The sequence below is a fragment of the Tamandua tetradactyla genome, chromosome 7 (assembly GCF_023851605.1).
Source record: "Tamandua tetradactyla isolate mTamTet1 chromosome 7, mTamTet1.pri, whole genome shotgun sequence".
Lineage (NCBI taxonomy): Eukaryota > Metazoa > Chordata > Mammalia > Pilosa > Myrmecophagidae > Tamandua > Tamandua tetradactyla.
This window is the reverse complement of record NC_135333.1, coordinates 125,000,573-125,023,859: the sequence shown is the minus strand read 5'-3', so window position 1 is coordinate 125,023,859 and position 23,287 is coordinate 125,000,573. Positions and strand designations below refer to the sequence as shown.

General features: G+C 37.3%; 1 protein-coding gene across 4 annotated transcripts in view; it reads right to left on the bottom strand.

Moving 5' to 3' along the window:
• Positions 1–18,671, bottom strand: part of OS9 (OS9 endoplasmic reticulum lectin) — a 30,575-nt gene extending 11,904 nt beyond the window's left edge. For all 4 annotated transcript variants that reach the window (XM_077111221.1, XM_077111223.1, XM_077111222.1 and 1 more), the window contains exons 1-5: positions 18,455–18,671; positions 17,857–18,033; positions 16,939–17,002; positions 16,754–16,830; positions 16,421–16,519 (exon numbers count right to left, since the gene is read on the bottom strand). In XM_077111221.1, the coding sequence (XP_076967336.1) occupies positions 16,421–16,519; positions 16,754–16,830; positions 16,939–17,002; positions 17,857–18,033; positions 18,455–18,616 (579 nt within the window). In that variant the 5' untranslated portion in view covers positions 18,617–18,671. The remainder of the gene's footprint in view (positions 1–16,420; positions 16,520–16,753; positions 16,831–16,938; positions 17,003–17,856; positions 18,034–18,454) is intronic.
• Between the last annotated feature and the right edge of the window lie 4,616 nt (positions 18,672–23,287).

Genomic DNA, 23,287 nt, shown 5'->3' with positions numbered 1-23,287 from the left:
AATATTATTTGGGCATAAAAAGAAATGAAGTTTGATCTATGCTACAACATGGATGAACCTTGAAGACATCATGTGGCATGAAATAAGTCAGACACAGAGATAGAAATACTGTATGACCTTATATGAAATAGGCAGAATAAGCATGCTCATGAAGTCAGAAACAAGAATATAGGATACCATGGACCAAGTGTGGGAGGAGAGTGGGAAGTTAAAGTTTAATTGATAAACAGTTTCTGTTTAGGGAGATGGGAAAGTTTTGGCAATGGGTAATGAGGGTGGAAGCACAACTTTTTCTACGTAATTAACACCACTGAAATGTATACTCAAAAAGGGAAATTTTAGATTGTATATAAGTTATTATACACACACCCAGAACTGTACAAAATAATGTAAACAGTAATGCTAAAGTTAATATCATACTTATTGTTACATGAATTGTTAACAAACGTACCACACTAATGCAAAACAGGGAATACTGTGTGTGGGGAAGAGAAATATATGGAAACTCTGTACTTCCTGCATGATCCTTCTGTACATCTAAAACTGTTCTAATAAAAAAATAAATGAACTAAATGGAAATTCTTCAGTAAAAAATATAACACTGAAATTATAGGTTCACTCAAAGGGCCCAATAGTAGATCTGAACTGACAGAAGAAAGAATTAACAAACTTGAAGATGGATTGTTAAAGATTATGCAATCCAAAGAGCAGAGAAAAAAATAATGAGGAAAAATGAACAGAGCTTCAGAGAAATGTGGGACACCATGAAGTACACAAACATATGTGTAATGGAGTACCAGGAGACAAGGAAAAGGAGCAGGACCTGTATTTGGAAACTGAAAATTTCCAAAATTTGATCACAAACATTAATATACACATTCCAGAAGTTCAACAAACTCTAGAGTAGATAAATGCAAAAAGACCCACACCCAGATACATCACAGTAAAAATGCTGAATTACAAAGAGAAAAATCTTGAAAACAGCAGAGAAAAATAGTTCACCACAGTTGTTGTGATGAACCACAATAAGATTGAAAGCTGGCTTCCTATTAGAAACAAGGGAGGCCAGAAGGTAGTGTGATGGCACAAAGCACTGCATGAAAACAAATATCAGTTAAGAATATTATACCCAGCAAAATGAGCTTTAAAAATGAAGGCAAAATAAAGACATTCCCAGATAAACAAAAACAGAGAATTTGTTGCTAGCAGACCCACCCTACAAGAAATAGTAAAGGAAATTATTCAAGCTAAAAGCAAGCGACCCCAAACAATAATTCAAATTGTCACAATAAACAAAGGGCACTCTTAAATGTAGTTAAAATGAAACCTTAGGTTGTATTTATTACTAGAATAAAAATTAAAAAATAAAACATAGGACCGTATAACACAGTGACCCCTATTGTAGACGATGGACTATAATTAATAGTACAAGTATAAGAATGTTATTTCATGAATTATAACAAATGGATGATAATACAAGGTGCTAATAGTAGGATGGTACATAAGAGAGAAAATACACCCAATGTAAACTATGAACAGTAGTTAACTGTACTATTTTAATAATCTTTCATTAATTGTAACAAAGATGACTGATGTTTAAAAAAACAGTGCAATTATTAAACAGTGCTATCATTGTAACAAATGTTCCACACCAATGCAAGGTGTGGGTGGTAGGGTGGTATACGGGAATCTGTATTTTATGTATGATTGTTCTGTAAACCCACAACTCTAAAAAAATTTGAACAAAACAACAAACAAAGGATGCTTTTAAAGGGGATCATGTAATTATGAAAGACAATTATAAATGTATATTTATTCTTCTCATAACCAATTTAAAATCAACTGTATAAAACAGCATGTCAATAATTATATTGTTGGGCCTATAACATATAAAATAAAATATATTTTAAAATAACATCACAAAGTAAGGGCGGAGAGCAGAGCTGTATTGGAGTAAGGAAATGACATGAAATGACATCTAATCTATAGGGACAAATAAGGAAAACCAGAAACGATAAATAAGGTTAATATGACAATCTATAAATATGTACTTGCTCTTTTCTACTCTCACCTTTTTAAACATCATAAAATTACATGAAGTAATAATTATGACAATACATTGTTGAGCTTGTAACATATATAGATATTATATGTATGACAATAATAGCACAAAAGAAGAGGAAACAGAGCTATACTGGGGCAATATTTCTGTATCTCATTAGAATTAAGTTATTATAAACCTGAAGTAGATTGTTATAAGTTAAGTTGCATAAGGTAAATCTTAGAACAACCACTAAGACAATAAGTTTAAAAAATAGTGAAAAAATCATTAAAGAAATTAAAATGTTACACTAGAAAATATTCACTTAATTCAAAAAAAAGAAAAGTAGGAAGAAGAGAAGAACAAAAAAGACATGAAACAGAGAGAAAAAAGTAAAATGGCAGAAATAAATCTATGCCAATAATAACATGAAAAGTGAATGGCTGGGGGCACAAGGATAGTTCTGTGGTAGAATTTTCACCTGCCAAGTAAGAGACCCGGGTTCAATTCCCAGCCCATGCACTTTCCAAACAAGCAAACAAACAAACGAAAAACCAAACCAAACCAAACAAAAAATTCAATAAATGGTGCTGCAATAAGTGGATAAATAGATGGAAAAAGAATGAAATGTGACCCATGCTACACAGCATGCAAAAAAAAAAAAAGCGAATGGCTTAAACAATCCAGTCAAAAGACAGAGATTGTCAAACTGGATTTTAAAAACAAGAAACAACTATGTTGTCTATAGGAGATACACTTTAGATCCGTAGGTATAAATAGATTGAAAGAAAATGCTGGAAAAAGATTTATCATGCAAACAACAATATTAAAAGCTGGAGTAGCTATATTAATTTATTAGATAAAATATACTTAAAAACAAAAAAATATTACTAGAGATAAAGAACATAGTTTAATGATAAAAGGGTCAACCCATCAGGAAAATATAACAATTACAAACATAAATGCTTGTAATGGTTTGAAAGGATGTAGGTACCTAGAAAAGCCATGTTTTAATCAAAATCCCATTTCATAAAGGTAGAATAATCCCTATTCAATACTGTATGTTTGAAACTGTAATCAGATCATCTCCCTGGAGATGTGATTTAACCAAGAGTGGTTGTAAAACTGGATTAGGTGACTACATGTCTCCACCCATTTGGGTGGGTCTTGAGAAGTCTCTGGAGTCCTATAAAAGAGGAAATATTTTGGAGAATGAAGGAGATTCAGAGGGGGCAGAGAATGCTGCAGCAACTCAAAGCAGAGAGTCCAAGAGCCAGCGACCTCTGAAGGATGAAGAAGGAAAATGCCTCTAGGGGAGCTTCACGAAACCAGAAGCCAGGAGAGAAAGCTAGGCCATGTTCGCCATGTGCCCTTTCAGCTGAGAGAGAAGCCCTGATTATGTTTGCCACATGCCTTCTCACTTGAGAGAGAAACCTTGAACTTCATCGACCTTCTTGAACCAAGGTATCTTTCTCTGGATGCCTTTGATTGGACATTTCTATAGACTTGCTTTAATTGGGACATTGTCTTGGCCTTAGAACTGTAAACTAGCAACTTATTAAATTCCCCCTTTTAAAAAGCCATTCTGTTCCTGGTATGTTGCCTTCGGCAGCTAGCAAACTAGAAGAATGGTTCTAACAACAGAGCCCCAAAATACATGAAGCAAATGCTGACACAATTAAAAGGGGAAACAGACATTCAAAAATAATAGTTAGAAATTACAGTGCCTCACTTTCAATAATTGATAGAACAACTAAGCATAACATCAACAAGGACACAGAAGCCTTGAACAACATTGTAAATCTAGACCTAATAGACATTTGTGGAATATCCAACAATAGCAGGATGCACAGTCTTCTCACGGGCACATGGAACATTCTCCAGGATAGATCATGTACTAGGCCACAAAACAAGCCTTAGCCAATTTAAAAGGATTTAAAGCATACAAAGAACTTTCTCCAACCACAATAGGAAAAAACTAGGAATAAATAATTGAAAGAAATCTTGGAAAATCACAAACGTGGAAATTAAAGAACGTACTTCTAAATAAGCAACGTGTCAGAAGAAAATTAGGAAATATTCTGAGCCGATTCTTTGAAAAGATCAACAAAACCGACAAACCTTTAGCTATACTGACCAAGAAAAAAAGGAGATTTAAATTACTATAATTAGGAATGAAAGACGGAAATTACAGAAATAAATATGAATGCTATGAGCAACTATATGTCAACAAATTAGATCATTTAGATGAAATGGAAAAGTTCTTAGAAAGACACAAACCACCAAACTGACTAAAAAAGAAAAGAAAATCTGAGCAGACCTTTAACAAGTAGATTAAACTAGTCATAAAAAAACTACCCACATACAAAAAGCCACAAACACAAAAGAACACATATTGTATGAGTCCACTTATGTGAAACATCTAGAATGAGCAAATTCAGAGAAAGAAGGTAGATTAGAGGTTAACAAGGGCTGAGGGGAGGGATGAATGGAGAGTTAGTGGTAAATGGGTAGAGTTTCTCTTTGAGGTGATAAAAAAGTTTGGTAATGGATGATGTTGATGGTAGCACAACACTGTAAATGTAATTAATGCCACTGAATTGCACACTTAAAAATGGTTAAAATGGCAAATTTTATGTCATATAAAAATGTTATCATAATAAAAATTAAAGATAAAAAAGTTTAAAAAAAATCCCAGGCTGGTAGACTTCACTGGAGAATTCTACCAAACATTTTAAACAGCATGTGGTAAAGGTTCCATGCACTAGAGTAACTTTGAGAAACCTAAACCCCAGATGGTCCCTGGACCAGACTTCTGCAGAGGGACCAGCCTCTCCAGAATAGCAACTAGCTCCATCCCCCTACCCCATATCATTGACAGCCCCTTCCAACATGAAAAAGCTAGAATGGCCATAGCCCAAATACCCCTAAGGAGTGGGAGAAAGATCAAAGGTGATGGTGGAGTTATACAGAGAAGGTCGGGTTTAACAAATGAGTATGATTGCTGAATCATTATATTGATATTTCTTTTGGTTTCCAGTACCTTAGAGCAGCTGGAAGTAAAAACCTAAAACTGTGAAATTGTAACTCATACCAAAGTCTGAAATCTGTTCTTCAACTAATTGTTGCAATGTGCTTTGAAACATATTCCTTTTTTGTATATATGCTATTTTTCACAAAAAAGAAAAAAAAAGTTGATTGTCATGATAAAAACAAAAAAGAAAACAAGAGCATGTGGTAGATTAAATTATGTACCCTCTCAAAAGACATGTTCTTACTTTTAATCCACATTCCTCTGGGTGTGAACCCATTTGTAAATAGGACCCTATGAAGAAATACTATCAGTTAAGGTGTGGACTCATTTGTAAATGGGATCTTCTAGGATCCTATTTAGTGCGTCCAAACTGAATCAGAGTAGGACTTAATCTGTATCGCTGGAGGCCTTATAAAAAGCCAGAACTCAGAGAAACAGAGGAAACCAGGGACATTTGCAGAGATGTAAGCCAAGGAGCCCCAAGGACTGTCAGGACTAGAACACAACAGGCTGCAGGGAGAAGGCATGGCCTTGCCCACATCTTGGCTTTGGACAGTAGCTTCTGAAACTGTGAGACCATAAATTCCTGTTGTTAAGCCACCCAGTGTGTGGTACTTGTTTTAGCAGCCCTGGCAAACTAAGATAATGAATTAATTCCAATTTTCCACAAACTCTTCCAAAAAATAGAAGAGGGCGGGGGAAACACTTCCCAACCCATTAAATGAGGTCAGTATTACCCTGATACTAAAACCTGACAAAGGCATCACAATAAAACTATAGGACAAGATCTCTTATAAATATAAACCCCCAAATCCGCAACAAAATACCAACCCAACAACATAAAAAAAGAATTAAGCCCAATGACCAGGTGAAATTTACCCCAGGTATTATGCAAAGGTGGTTTAAAACTAACTCTAATTGCAGATGACATGATCTTGTATATAGAAAATCCTAATGAATCCACTAAAGAAATTAGAATAAATGAGTTCAACAAAGTTCCAAGATAGAAGATTGATATTCAAAAATCAATTGTATGGCTATACAATAGGAATGAACAATTCAAAAATGAAATTAAGAAAACAATTCCATTTTGAATAGCAGCAAAAAGTTTTAGGAACATATTTAACAAAAGAAGCATAAAACTTATACTCTGAAAATTATAAAACATAGTTAAAAGAAATTAAAGAAGATGTAAATAAATGGAAAAACATCTCATGTTCATGTATTGGAAGACAATATTGTTAAGATGGCATACTCTCTAAATTGATCTTCAGATTCAGTGCAATCCCCATCAGTATTCCAGTTGGCTTCTTTGCAGGTATTAAAAAGCTGATGCCAAAATTCATATGGAAATTCAAGAGAGGCAGAATAGCCAAAACAAGCTTGAAAAATAAAAACAAAATTGGAGGATTCACATTTTCCAATTTCAAAACCCACTATAAAGTTACAGTAATCAAGACAGTGTGGTAATAGCCTAAGGATGGACATACGGATCAATGGAATAAAATTAAGAGTTCAGAAATAAGCCCTCATATTTGGCATCAGATGATTTTCAACAAGGATGCCAAGACAATTCAACTGAAAACAAATAACTGTTTCTACAAATGGTCGTAGGACAATTGGATATCCACATACAAAAGAATGAAGTTAGACCCCTAACTAGCATCACATACAAAATTAACTCAAAATGGATCAAAGATCTAAACGTAAGAGACACAACTATAAAACTCAGGAAAAAATCTTTAAGTGTAAAAAGAAAAAAGATTTAAGTGTAAATCTTCATGATCTTGGATGAGGCAATGGTTTCTTAAAAATGACACCCAAAGCACAAGTAACAACAGAAAAAAAAAATACATAAATTAGGCTTATAACAAACAAACACCCTCATACCAAAACCAGGCAAAGATATTACAAAAAAAGAAAACTACAGACCAATCTCTCTAATGAATACAGATGCAAAAATCCTCAATAAAATTCTAGCAAATCGTATCCAACAGCACATTAAAAGAATTATACATCATGACCAAGTAGGATTCATCCCAGGTATGCAAGGATGGTTCAACATAAGAAAATCAATTAATGTAATACACCATATCAACAAATCAAAGCAGAAAAATCACATGATCATCTCAATTGATGCAGAGAAGGCATTTGACAAGATTCAACATCCTTTCCTGTTGAAAACACTTCAAAAGATAGGAATACAAGGGAACTTCCTTAAAATGATAGAGGGAATATATGAAAAACCCACAGCTAATATCATCCTCAATGGGGAAAAATTGAAAACTTTCCCCCTAAGATCAGGAACAAGACAAGGATGTCCACTATCACCACTATTATTCAACATTGTGTTGGAGGTTCTAGCCAGAGCAATTAGACAAGAAAAAGAAATACAAGGCATCAAAATTGGAAAGGAAGAAGTAAAACTATCACTGTTTGCAGACGATATGATACTATACGTCGAAAACCCGGAAAAATCCACAACAAAACTACTAGAGCTAATAAATGAGTACAGCAAAGTAGCAGGTTACAAGATCAACATTCAAAAATCTGTAGCATTTCTATACACTAGTAATGAACAAGCTGAGGGGGAAATCAAGAAACGAATCCCATTTACAATTGCAACTAAAAGAATAAAATACCTAGGAATAAATTTAACTAAAGAGACAAAAAACCTATATAAAGAAAACTACAAAAAACTGCTAAAAGAAATCACAGAAGACCTAAATAGATGGAAGGGCATACCGTGTTCATGGATTGGAAGACTAAATATAGTTAAGATGTCAATCCTACCTAAATTGATTTACAGATTCAATGCAATACCAATCAAAATCCCAACAACTTATTTTTCAGAAATAGAAAAACCAATAAGCAAATTTATCTGGAAGGGCAGGGTGCCCCGAATTGCTAAAAACATCTTGAGGAAAAAAAACGAAGCTGGAGGTCTCGCGCTGCCTGACTTTAAGGCATATTATGAAGCCACAGTGGTCAAAACAGCATGGTATTGGCATAAAGATAGATATATCGACCAATGGAATCGAATAGAGTGCTCAGATATAGACCCTCTCATCTATGGACATTTGATCTTTGATAAGGCAGTCAAGCCAACTCACCTAGGACAGAGCAGTCTCTTCAATAAATGGTGCCTAGAGAACTGGATATCCATATGCAAAAGAATGAAAGAAGACCCATCTCTCACACCCTATACAAAAGTTAACTCAAAATGGATCAAAGATCTAAACATTAGGTCTAAGACCATAAAACAGTTAGAGGAAAATGTTGGGAGATATCTTATGGATCTTACAACTGGAGGCGGTTTTATGGACCTTAAACCTAAAGCAAGAGCACTGAAGAAGGAAATAAATAAATGGGAACTCCTCAAAATTAAACACTTTTGTGCATCAAAGAACTTCATCAAGAAAGTAGAAAGACAGCCTTCACAATGGGAGACAATATTTGGAAATGATATATCAGATAAAGGTCTAGTATCCAGAATTTATAAAGAGATTGTTCATCTCAACAACAAAAAGACAGCCAACCCAATTACAAAATGGGAAAAAGACTTGAACAGACACCTCTCAGAAGAGGAAATACGGATGGCCAAGAGGCACATGAAGAGATGCTCAATGTCCCTGGCCATTAGAGAAATGCAAATCAAAACCACAATGAGATATCATCTCACACCCACCAGAATGGCCATTATCAACAAAACAGAAAATGACAAGTGCTGGAGAGGATGCGGAGAAAGAGGCACACTTATCCACTGTTGGTGGGAATGTCAAAGGGTGCAACCACTGTGGAAGGCAGTTTGGCGGTTCCTCAAAAAGCTGAATATAGAACTGCCATACGACCCAGCAATACCATTGCTAGGTATCTACTCAAAGGACTTAAGGGCAAAGACACAAACGGACATTTGCACACCAATGTTTATAGCAGCATTATTTACAATTGCAAAGAGATGGAAACAGCCAAAATCTCCATCAACAGAAGAGTGGCTAAACAAACTGTGGTATATACATACGATGGAATATTATGCAGCTTTAAGACAAGATAAACTTATGAACCATGTAATAACATGGATGGACCTAGAGAATATTATGCTGAGTGAATCCAGCCAAAAACTAAAGGACAAATACTGTATGGTCCCACTGATGTGAACGGACATTCGAGAATAAACTTGAAATATGTCATTGGTAACAGAGTTCAGCAGGAGTTAGAAACAGGGTAAGACAATGGGTAATTGAAGCTGAAGGGATACAGACTGTGCAACAGGACTAGATACAAAAACTCAAAAATGGACAGCACAATAATACCTAATTGTAAAGTAATCATGTTAAAACACTGAATGAAGCTGCATCTGAGCTATAGGTTTTTGTTTTGTTTTGTGTTGTTTTGTTTTGATTTTACTATTATTACTTTTATTTTTTTCTCTATATTAACATTCTATATCTTTTTCGGTTATGTTGCTAGTTCTTCTAAACCAATGCAAATGTACTAAGAAATGATGATCATGCATCTATGTGATGATGTTAAGAATTAATGATTGCATGTGTAGAATGGTATGATCTCTAAATGTTGGGTTAATTTCTTTTTTTCCGTTAATTAAAAAAAAAAAAAAAAAGAGAAGGGATAATTGGAGATGAAGGGATACAGACTGTACAACGGGACTGGATATAAAAACTCAGAAATGGACAGCACAATACTACCCAATTGTAATGCAATTATGTTAAAACACTGAATGAAGCTGCATGTGAGGTATAGGTTTTTTGTGTTTTTTTTGTTTTTTTTCTTTCTATTATTGTTTTAATTCTTATTCTGTTGTCTTTTTATTTCTTTTTCTAAATCGATGCAAATGTACTAAGAAATGATGAATATGCAACTATGTGATGTTATTAAGAATTACTGATTGTACATGTAGATTGGAATGATTTCTAATTGTTTTGTTAATTCTTTTTTTAATTAATAAAAAAAAATATGTAAAAAAAAAAACAAACAAAAACAATAACAACAAAACAAATAACAACCATAAAAAAAGAAATTAGGCTTCATCGAAATTAAAATCTCCTGTACCACAAAAGACAGCATCAAAAAAGTGTAAAGACAACTACAAAATGGGAAAAAGTATTTGCAAATCATGTGTCTGTTAAGGAAGTTATATCCAGAATACATTAAGAAATCTTAAATTCAATAATAAGAAAAAATGAAATGAAAAAAAAGAAATGAAAATACATGTCCACACAAAATCTTTTATACAAGTATAATAGGTAAAAAGTAGAAACAACCCAATGTCCATCCTCTGATGAATGAATGAATATATAAAATGTGGGTTTGGCAATAAAATGCAATGAAGTACTGTATACATTACACATGGCTGACCCTTGAGCACATGCCAAGTGAAAGCGGCCATTTTCAAAACGCCAGATATTATACAATTCCATTAATATGAATGTCTAGAATAGGCAAATCTATAGAGACAGAGTAAACCAAAGGTTACTAGGGTTAAAGGTACATTTGAGGTTAGGTAATGACAGTGACTGCTAATGAGTATGGAGTTGCCTTTGGGGGGCAAGGAAAATGTTCTAAGATTGACAGTGATATAGACTGGGAGAGGCATCAGAGGAGGGGGAACTATAGCAGAAAAAATGGGATTTAACCAATGAGTATGGCTGCTGAGTCACTATTAATATTCCCTATATCCTCCATGTTTTGGAGCAACTAGAAGGAAAAATCTGAGATGGTAGAATGGTAGCACATGACAAACTCTGGGATCTGTTCTGTAACTACTTGTTGAAGTGCGCTTTGAAAAATATGGTTGCTTCTTTCTTTGCTTTGTATATATGTTATATTTTACAACAAACATGTTAAAATAAAAAAAAAGTTGACTGTGGTGATGGCAACACAACTCTGTGAACTGCATACTTTAAATAGGTGAATGGTATGGTATGTAAATTATCTTTTAATAAAGCAATTGTTTTAAAAAAAAAAGTAAAAGAATGAGGGGTGCATGGATGGTTCAGTGGTAGAATGCTTGGTTGCCACGCAGGAGACACAGGTTTGATTCACGGCCCATGCACCAAAAATAAATTAATAAAAGAATGAAACACTGAGCATAACTTTCAACCTAGATGTGAGAAAAAGGTGGCATGAATAAAACAAAACAAAAGCAAAAGGAGAAAAAAGAGAAAGTGAAAAAGTGAGACAAACAGAAAGCATAAAATAAGTGTTAGATAAAAATCCAAATATATATACATAGAATAAACGTAAATGAAGGTAAAAGGATAGAAAAAATACAATAAACAAAGAGTAACTGAATTAAAGTTGTTATAGCTATTAATATCCCACAAAACGGACTTTGAGCAAAAGCAGTACTAAACATAAATAAGATCACTTCATAAAGTTAAAAGGTTCAGTTTATGAGGAAGATAATTTTAGAATCATATGCAATTCTTATCTTGCTTATTGTCTGTCTCTCCCAACTTCAGCAGGAGTTTTGCTGTCTTTATTCTACAGTAACCCCAGCCACTAAAACAGTACCTGGCATATAGAAACTCAGTAAACAACTGTTGTATAAGTGAGTAAAATAGCCCTAATACACATAAAGTGACAAGCAACAGAATAATAAGGCAAATCCATTATTATAATGTGAGATGCAAAAGAATTGAACAGCACAATTATCATGATCTAAAAGATGTACATAAACACCACACCCCACAAGAGAGTATATGCTCTTTTCAAGCACAAAGCAACATTCACAGGAATTGACATGTACAGGACCATACAATAAGTCTCAACAAATTTAAAAGGACTCAAATAAAACAGAACAATTTCTCTGATTACAATGTAATTAGATAAAAATCAGTAACAAAAAGATTACTAGAATAAATCTAAGGGCTTGGAAAATAAGATAAATCTTTAAAAAGTAGAAATCATGTCATAATTAGAAAACATTTAGTATTGAATAATAATGAAAATATTGTCATATAAAAACTGAAAAAAAGGAAGAGAAAACCTGAATCTGATCAAACTACCAATTTACAGAAAACATTAGGGGGACAGAGGAACACATTACAAGATACCTCAGGGAGATGAGTCGGGACCTAGCATGAACGGACTGACAAAGCCTTCTTGACCAAAACGGGGACGAGAGAAATGAGACAAAATAAAGTTTCAGTGGCTGAGAGATTTCAAACAGAATCAAGAGGTTATCCTGGTTATTCTTACGCATTATATAGATATCCCTTTTTAGTTTCTGGTGTATTGGAGTTGCTGGAGGGAAGTACCTGAAACCGTTGAGCTGTTTGTTGAGCCTTGATTCTTGAAGATGATTGTATAAAAATATAACTTTTACAATGTGACTGTGTGATTGTGAAAACCTTGTGTCTGATGCTCCTTTTATCCAGGGTATAGACAGATGAGGTAAAAAATATGGATAAAAATAGATAAATGGTAGGGGGAACAAACGGTAAAATAAATTGGGTAGATGGAAATACTAGAGGTCAATGAGAGGGAGGAGTAAGGTATATATGAGTCTTTTCTTTTTTTCTTTTTATTTCTTTTTCTGGAGTGATGCACATGTTGTAAAAAATTATCATGGTGATGAATACACAACTATGTGATAATATTGTAAGCCGCTGATTGTACATCATGTATGGACTATATGTGTAAAAAAAAGAAAAGTGCTTTATGTTTGTTCCCCTTGTAGCCATAGAATATTGACTATTAATGTTTAAATAGAACATTAAAAAGACATGTAGCTGGCCACGGTGGCTCAGCAGGCAGAGTTCTTGCCTGCCATGCCAGAGACCCAGGTTCAATTCCCTGTGCCTCCCCACGTTTTTTTTAAAAAAAAAGACATGTACTCAAATCAAGATTGAAAAAAAAAAAAAAAAAAGACAGAAAAGCCCTCAACTTTCTACCTTCAAAACTTGTAAACTCACCGGCAAACACACCTCCCTTACAGTCTAGTTATAACCCTGGGAGCTCCCCTCCTGAGGATAATTGCTCTCCCTGCGTTCTGCATCCCAGCTCCGGCCACATTTTCTTCTCATTCTTTCTCTTGCCCCTCAACCTCTCCTCCTGTCTACCAGGTCCACTCAACAGCATTTAAACATGTCCCAGTCTCTTCCCATCTCAAAATACACACATACACACATGACAGCCTCTTAAATTCCCTACAGTCACTAACATAATATTTAAAACCAAACTCACTTTTGGAGTAATGAAAATGTTCAAAATTCAATTATGATGACAAATGCACAACTATATGATGATACTGTGAACCACTGATTGTATAATTTGGATGACTGTATGGTATGTAAATATATAATAAAGTTCAATAAAATTGCATTAAACAAACAAACTCAGCATTTTCTTTCATCAGATCTACTCCTCTTCCCACAATATCTATCTCAGTTAACAGAAACAACCACCTATCAAGTTGCCCAAGCTAGAAACCTGGGAATTATTCTGGTCTCCCCTCTCTCATTCTATTTACTTTGCCCCCTAAAGTTCTCTCTAAAAATTCACTTTTCTTCATCCCTAGGCCACCTTTATTTCTCATTTGGATTACTCAATTACCTAATAACTGGTCTCCCAAGCATTTGTTCTTCTCTAGCCAGAGTGAGCCTTCGGAAACCAAAACAGATTGTGTTTCTGCTGCTATTCTGCTTAAAACACTTTAGGAGCTCCCCATTGTCCCTTAGGTTGTCCAAAGTCTTCAATGCACCTACAGAATCCTTCAACTGCCCACAACAACTGCCTGGCTTCATCTCAAAAAAGGCTGCACTTGAACTGGCTTATTCATTCCACTTGTTCAGCAAATAATTTCTGGGCACCTACTTGGTGTCAGGCACTGAGGATAAAGCAGAAAACAAGACAGACATTGTCCCTGACTTCCTGGAGCTTATTCTAGTGGAGGGAGATAGAGAGTAAACTGAGATAAGGTAATTTCAGGTAATGACATATGTTTTGAAGAATACAAAACACTGTAGATCTTTATTAAGATGTGAGCAGAGATGGATGTGTCTGTGTATATTTGTGTGTGTCCATGAAGAGGTTATCATTTCTTTTTTAATATAACCTGAGTAAGGATTTGGATCTAAGCATTCAAAGCTCTGTGGAAAGTCGGCTGCTCCAGACAGGGAAGAATGAGAACCAGTGGTTCAAAGGTCAGAAAGAGGCCAGTGTAGCAGAAACTCAATGTTTGTATCTGCAGCCCAGACCCTGCTCCTGAACTCCAGACTCCCAGAGCCAACTACCGATGGGACATCACCACCTGGATGTTTAACAGGCATCTCAAACTTCATATGTCCAAAACCAACCTGTAGTTTCTTCTCCCACCAAGCCCTCTCCTTGCCACTTTAGGAAATGACAATTCTATCCTTCCAGTTGCTCAAGCTAAAAATCTTGGAGTCATCCTTGACTCTACCCTACACCCAATCCATTAACAAATCAAACTGGTTCTGCCTTCTCTCAAAATATATCCAGAATAGACCACTTCTCACCATTTCCACTGCGATCACCTGGTCTGTGTTGGGGCATTTGTACCTTATCCTTTGGGCAAGGCAGAATCACTGAAGGTTTTCCAGGACTGGGCAAAAAACTGACAAATGCTTACCGGTGGTTTGCTGGAGCCAGCTACAAGAACCAGCCTACAAGAACCCAGCTGGAAATTTTCAGGAATTTTGCAAAATGGCATCACATTGATAGCTTGAAATAAGTCATGGTGGGAGTATTTATACTGTCGGTATTGGCAAACACTACAAATCAGGGATTTCCCCCCACAACAATCTGGGTGTTCAATAGTTACTGGCCCACCACTGCACAAGTCTGTATTACAGAGATAACTCTGGTAGGTGTCGTGTGTCTCTCTACAGGTTTGTGAGTGTGTGTGTGAATACTCATTAGAATCACCTGAGGAACATTTCCTAATATACATGTGCCTGCCTGCCTCACCTCAGTCAAGGACCACTAGATCAGAAGACTTATTAAGAAGCTGATGGTAGTGATCAGTGATACAGGTGGGAGAAGACAGTACTGATCACGGGGATGAAGAGGAATTTAGAGAGGCACTGTGCTGGTCTGAAATTGTTATATGCCCCAGAAAAGCCATGTTCTTTTTCCTAATCCGATCTTGCAGGAGCCAACCTATTGTTTAGGGTGGGACCTTTTGATTAGGTTGCTTCCATGGAGAGATGACCCCACTCATTGTGGGTGGGATCTTTTTTATCAAGTTGTTTCCATGAAGATGTAACCCATCCAATTGTGGGTGGGACATTTTGATTAGGTAGTTCCCATGGAGATGTGACTCCACCCATTCAAGGTGGGTCTTACTCTAGTTACTGGAGTCCTTCAAGAGGGAACCATTTTGGAAAAAGCTTAGAGATGACAGAGACACAGACACTTGAAGATGCCTGAAGTGCCAACAGAGAGACTAGATGCCTGGAGAAAGTTTGGAGGTGCAAAGCCCAGCAGACGTCACCATGTGCCTTCCCATGAGATGCTAAGCCAGCCAGAACCCAGAGTTTTGCCCCAGAGGAGCTAAGTGAAGGCCCACTTAGAGAGGAAACCACTGGCATCAGAAGCTGGAAGCAACGGAACCAGGAACAAGGACCTGCAGATGCCAGCCATATGACATCCCATGTGACAGACATGAATCTTTCTTAAGTCAAGGTATCTTTCTCCGGATGCCTTAGTTTGGACATTTTTCATTTGGCCTTAGATCTGTAAACTTGTAACTTAAGAAATTCCCTTTTTAAAAGCCATTCCATTTCTGGTATATTGCATTCTGGCAGCATTAGCAAACTAAAACAGACACCTAGAAGGAGGATGAATGGACTTGTTTTTTTACTCAGAAAACTAGAGTGATTTACTTCATATCACTTCTGATTCTTTTTGTGACTCATTCCTGATTCTTTTGTTAACATCTGTCTTCCCTCTAGACTGTACATCCTATGATGGCAGTGGCTGCATCTGCTTGCTCAGCCCTGTACTCCCAGAGCCAAGCCCAGTATACATACAGCAAGAACTCACTGAAAACTCATGAAGTGAAGAAAAGAAAGATGATGTGAAGGAGAAGGAAGAGTCAAGGATGAGACTCAGGTCTCTAGCTAATATGACAGAAAGTAGAGATAAAGAAAAAAGAGTAATTGTGGCTGGGGGAGGGGGTGTTGGTACGAATGCGAGGTTTTGGGAAATGCTGACCTGAAGTGTCTCTGACGAACCAGGCAGTGATATTCAGCTAGCAGCTGGAAATAGGAGTCAAACTTTGGGTTTAGGGTCGGGGAGAAACCCTCTCAACTATAAGATGCAATGCTGCCCTTGTCCTAGAATGTGAATGGACTTACCCGAACTTCGGCCTCCCGGGGCCTCCCATTGAGGTCGCACTTGGACCCGTTTCCATAGGTCTGACTGTGGTAGCGTTTCAGGCGATGCTGCTTGGAGGCCTAGGGAGGATAGGGAGCAGGAAGGAGCAGGGGTGAGAGAGAGCAAGGAGGAAGAATGATCCTGCGCCCCCATAAGAACCTTAGAAATCTTAGGAATCCAGAACCCAGGAAACTTTGTCCTATTTGCCACCAAGCCCCAAGAAACATAGCAGCAAATCCTGACCCACCCCTTCTTGTCAGGGCTCTGAGTCTACACTAAGACCTCTTTCCCTCCCAATTCCATACTCCTGACACCTTGGCGGTTTCATCATCCCAGTCAAAGGCCGATTGGTAGTAGCCAAGATAGAGGACTTCACCTTTGATCTCTGAATCTGCAAAAGAAACCACAATGACGTACTGTTACTCTCTCTAAGAGGACTGGGGAGGCAAGTCACCTTCCATATGACATGCTGACAAGGGCTTAGGGAGAAAGTAGTCACCTTCCATGTGGTACTGCTGGATGTGGCGTCCATAACAGAATTCATATGTCCACCAGTCCTTGGTCTGACAATTAAAAAAATAACAGTCAGGGGAATGGAGTGGGGATGTACCTCCTGGGAACTAGAGTCTCTCCCAGCTCCAAGATATACAACCTCTCATCTACTCCTCATTGCCCTGTGCTTCCACACTCACTCTCTATACTCTCAGTGAGAGAGAGCTGTTTCCCTTCTGTGAGTCAGAAAGATGCATCTAAAGTCTGTTTTCTTCCTGTAGTCTTTCCCCTTTAGAGTTTTAAAAATCCTTCTTTGCCCTTCATAGAGGTAAGAATCCCGGTATCCTTTTATTACTCAGACCAGAAAACATACAACACCCCAACTTAAAATACTAATTTAGGTTCTATAAAGTTCCTTTCACTCTTCTAGACTCTAAGGATACAAAAAGGATACAGCTGTGAACAAGATAGTTCTCTGACCTCATGGAGCTTATACTTTAGTATGGGGAATCAGACCAGAAAAACAAACAAACAAACAAACAACTGATGATTCCATTAATATGATGAAAAGTACTATGATGAAAATAAACTAGGAGAGTCGTGCAGAGAATAATTGGCAGGGGGTGTCTCTGGCTAAGGTTTAGCAGGAAGACTTCTCCAAGCAGGAGACCCTCTACCACTTTCCCTCTTTTGGCTCCTTAATCTTGGCTTAACACTTATTCTAAGACTTTCTATCCTACTTCTCCTCTACGTTTGGCAGAGTGTCATAGTGGTTGCAGGATTCTTTGCTCTTTTCCTGTCTGTATTACATGTCTACTCCAACCGTCTTCCGAACTCCCCTAAACCCTTCATTCACCAGTACTCTAGCTCTCGGATAGGCTGCTAGTTCCCAAGTCCCCATTCCATGCATCCCAGGTTCTTTCACCTTCAGCAGGCAGGGAGCATCTTTCATCGGACTCAACAACACAGGGATTCCAGGTCCTTGGTAAGCAGGTGTCTCCTCTTCCCTTTCACGCTGGAAATGAATGGCTCCAGCTGGCAGGCGACACTCATAGCGCTGTTTGTACTTGGAGGAAACAATCACCACGTCCGAAGCCTGGCTCTGGGAGAGAAGGCGGGGGGGATGGGAGGTAGGGAGGCGAAGAGAGGCTGGGATCAGGGAGAACAACGAGATCCCTCTTCAGACCCTGGGGAAAGCCCAGTCGGAGAGAGCATGAGGCACAAGTCCTCCACCTGTGGGGGAGGGGAGAGGACACACCCACTTCTACGCGGGGGCGGAGTATGAGTGTCTCCATCAGGAACTGGAACCTGGCGGCTGACAGCGGGAAGCCCCACCCCTCCGGTCGCTGGCCCCACGGAATAAAGCTCAGTTTGCGATCCCCAAGAGTCACTATAAACCCTCTACCTATTCTTCCCGATTCTTCTTAGGCTCCTGCCCCAGATTCCGAAGCTGCCCCCTTTCCTCTACCTTGCCACTCTTCCTCTTCTGCCCCGGAATCTCCCCCACCTCTACGCCTCCTCACCTGCCCTCCCATGATAGGCAATGGCAGGATCTCGATCCCATAACGCATCTCACTCAGCTCCTCCAGGTTCAGACTCCCAACACTGCCGCTCAGACTTGCGGGTAGCATGAGACCTAGAAGCAGCAGCCCTAACATACTGGACAGCAGCGCTTCCGCCGCCATTTTTCCGTCCTCTTTCTCAGCCAGAGAAACTCCTTCCGCCCTAAACCTGGCAGAGGCCTCGCCCCGCCCATTAACTCTGCAAGGTCTCATTGGCTGTACGTTCTGTCCCTCTCACGTACCTTATTCCCATTTGTAAATGTGACTCCAAAGTCCCACGGGGGAGGGGTGATGATTAGCCACTATTAGCGAACCATTCTCTGTGTGTGATTGGCCAGGGAGACCAACCAATCATGAACGATATCAGAACCTCCTCCCACTCGCCCCTGGTTCCTAAGAACTGGGGTCCTTGGGCTGGGCCCTTTTAAGCAGTTTTCCTCTGTTCTAGCTCGGCTTCCTTTCACATCTCTTATTACATTTTTAGACATTTCTTGCATTGTACTGGGCTCCTGAGAGGCGGAATATTGAAGCCAAAGGGTGGGTGAGCGCGAGTTCCCTGGAAATTAATACTTGTTGGGCAACGAACAGTTGAAACATACCTCAGATATACATACAACTTGAGGGCGCTCTGGTAATGTGTCATAATCTTTTCACACGAAAAAAAGAATTGAAGCTCTGATACATGCAACGACATGCGTGACCCTTACAGACTTCATGTGGAGTGAAATAAGCCAGACAGAAAAAGGATAGATATTGTATGATCTCACTGATATGAAACAATTAGAATAAGCAAACTCATAGAGTGAGAAACTAGAATACAGGTTACAAGAGGCTGGGGTGGGAGTGGGGAATGGGGAGTTAATGCTTACTTGGTACAGAATTTCTATTTGGGGTAATGAAAAAGTCTTGGTAATGGATGTTGATGATGGTAGCACAACATTGTGAATGTAATTACCAGCACTGAATTATATGCTTGAATATGGTTAAAAGGGGGAAGTTTTAGTTTGTATATATTACTAGAATAAAAATTGAATTTAAGAAACCCATAGGACTGTACAACACAGTGAACCCTTTTGTAAACTATGGGCTATAGTTAACAGAACAATTATAATAATATTCTTTCATCAGTTGTAACAAAGGTACCATACTAACACAAAGTGTTGGGTTATATGAGAATTCTGTATTTTCTACATACTTTTTGTGTAAATGTGCAGCTTCTCTAATATATATATATATTTGGAAAACGCCTTTTACATGACCCTGCCAATACCCTCCAACAAAGTTATCCTAAAGAAACGATGGGGGCTTCCAGTCAAGGAGGAGAGGGAAGGGGGTGAATGTACATATTATCCCCCTAATCTATGAACCTACAAAGACAGAGAGAAAGGAAATAGAAGCAATGACAGCAACATTTTAGAACCTGGAAAGCAAATGGAGGTATGGTAGGTAACTTTTCACCTACCTGAGAAAGTTAATCCCTAAACAGCATGATTATACCTTTAGGCAGAAGATTGGAATGTGGAGAATTTGACTAGCCCAAGAAAAAAAGCACAAAAATACTCTCATCAGGGCACTCTCAATGAATTAGCCAAACTTTCAATTAAGTACTTGCCTATATACCAAGTCCCTCACATGGACTGTCCACAATCAGCTTTTTTTGTACTCATTCTTAGGCATAAGCAGACAACCAAGGATCATTAGGCATTTAAGAAAAACGTTTAATATGCAAGAAAGAAACCAAAACAATCAAAGAGAAGAAAACAAAGTAGAGGAAAGAGAGACTGCAAGGTGTGGAGGGTGGGTGGGGGATGACTAAAAAACAAAGCAAATGAATTAAAAATCATCACTAAATCCTGAGTAATAAGATAGTACAGCCATCTTTAGAAAGGCAAGATGTTATTTTAAAAGTGTTAAAAGAAAAACTGTTCATGGAATTTAGGATCTCCCAGCTTTATTGAGCAATACATGAATTGGGCAGCAACCCATACAGAAAGTAGAAGGGAGTTCCACTGAGAGAGTGAAAAGGATGAACTTATATGGGGCACGTGAGAAAATGTTCTCATTGGCTGATGTAAAGATTCAGTTTTACCGGGGTGGGGGGTATTACAAAGTGGGGAGCAGATATAAATTGATTAGCATGGTATTCTTGTCCCATCTAATAAGCTATCTCTCCTGGACCAAAGCTGGTTTATTAGAAGCTGTTGCTTATCTGCAGTTCTGTAGGGTACATTCCATTGTTCCAACTTCCTGGAAAGCCCCTGCAAGTCCATTGTCTTTGTCTTCTAGAAAAGTCCTTCTCAGAAAGGGGTCCCTCTGGAAACCCCCAATGCAGGTGGCCATTTTATTTTACTTAACAAAAATGACTACCATTCAGATAAACAAAAAGACCTTTTGGAAATTAAAACCATGATAGCAGAGATAATAATTTAATAGAAAGGCTGGAAGATAAAGTTGAAGAAGAAAATTTGCTGCACTTTAGTAGAAAACTGATAAAAATTAGAAGACCAGTACAGGAAGTGGAACATCTAAATAGAGTTTTAGAAAGAGAGCAGAGAATCAGAAGGGAAGAAATAATCAAAAGAAATTACTTAAAAGTATTTCCCAGAACTGAAGAGCTAAGTTTCCAACTTGAAAGGGTACACAAATGTATCCAGCACAACAAATCAGACCCACATCAAGACACATCATTGTAAAATTTCAGAACACTGGAGACAGAAAAATTTCTAAAAGCTTCCAGAGAGAAAGAACAAGTTTCATACAAGAATCAGAATGGCATTAGGCTTATCAGCTCATCACCACTGGAAGCTAAAAGACAATGGAGAAAGAGTTTCAAAATTCCAAGGATAATTATTTTCAACATTGAATTCTATACTCAGCCAAATCATGATATAGTTGTGAATCCAGAATAAAGACTGTTTCAGATATGAAAAATATAAACACTCCATGTATTGTTTTTCAGAAAGATAGGAGAAGATGCATTCTGCCAAAACAAATCATTAAGTCAAAAAAGAGGAATGCATGGAATCCAAGAAACATGGGATTCACAATAGAGAGACAAAAAAGAATTCTTGGGGATGGTGAAGGGAGATCCAAAGCTGTATGGCAGGACTAGAAGTCAGTTTTCAAGACTGGAGCAGGTCAGAAGAGTTTGGGTGTAATTTCTTCAAAAAAATAAAATTAACAGAATATCTAGTGATGTGAGCATATTGAGAAAAAAATGCATAACCAGAGGAGAGTTTGGGATAAGGGATAAGTGTGTAGAAAGCAAAGGAAAGAAAAATGGCAATTACTAATTCTGAGGAAAATTAAAACTTGTCCTGCAAAAGCTAAGCATACTTCTGTTTCCTCCAATATTTTGGTTTACATATTTAATTAATTCTTTTACTAAAAACACCTAAAAATGCTGGGTAAATGGAAATATCTTCTTAAAAATGTAGTAGACGAGATACGATGAGGCTAGAGAATGGGAAGTGTTGCTTAAGATGTGAAGATTTTTTTAAGTAGGTTGAATTTAAATGAGTGGAAATGGATAGAGGTGATGGTAGCACCTTATTGTGCGTATAATTAACAGTGATGAATTGTGTGTGAATGTGGTTGGTAGAGGAAGTTTAGAGTTATTTATGTCAACAGAAGGAAAGCCAGAGGTTGAAATATGGGAATGTATAATTCAGTAAACCTTGTGGTGGATGATGACTGTGATTAACAAATATTAAAAATGTTCTCTGTGAACTAGAACAGATTTACAAAACTATTATAAGGAGTTAATGATAGAGTGGCATGTGGGAAAAATGCATCTACTGAAAACTATGGACTATGGTTAACAATAATATCTTCTTTTTTTTCCAAAGAGAGAAACTTGTATTTCCAATGACCAGGTTAGAATTTCACACACAATGTTAATTTTTTAAATTTAATTTTATTTATTTAATTTTAATTTAATTTAATTTTTAAAAAATATAACAACAAACACATTCTTAACATATGATCATTCCGTTCTAAAATAATCAGTAATTCACATCATCACATAGTTGCATATTCATCATCATGATCATTTCTTAGAACATTTGCATTAGTTCAGAAAAAGAAATAAAAAGACAACAGAAAAAAGTTCATACATACCATACCCCTTACCCCACCTTTCATTGATCACTAACATTTCAATCTACTAAATTTATTTTAACATTTGTTCCCCCTATTATTTATTTTTCTTCCATATGTTTTACTCGTCTGTCGATAAGGTAGATAAAAGGAGCATCAGACACAAGGTTTTCACAATCACACAGTCACATTGTCAAAGCTATATCATTATACAATCATCCTCAAGAAACATGGCTACTGGAACACAGTGCTACATTTTCAGGCAGTTCCCTCCAGCCTCTCCACTACATCTTGACTAGCAAGGTGATCACAATGCTAATTTTAACGGTGATGACTACAACAGACACGTGGCTTCTATCAACTTCCACAGCAACCATTAAAACTGCAATAAACTTTTTTTCCTTTGGGATTGTTTGCACAAGATAGAGCCAATGACAGATTAAAGGGAATTCTTTGGCTAAAATGGTAATGAATGCTTTGTTAGTGTACCTCAAAGTCAACCTTTCAAAGGAAGGTACTTTTCTTTAGTGGGTGTTTTACACCTCACCTACCATATTTGGCTGCAACTCGTGAAATCTATGATCTATCAAATATACTATTGATTTAACTGTAATTATCCAATGTTATAACAGTAATATCTTAATATTTGTTTATCAACAGTAACAAATGTATCACACCATTAATAGGGATAAATGA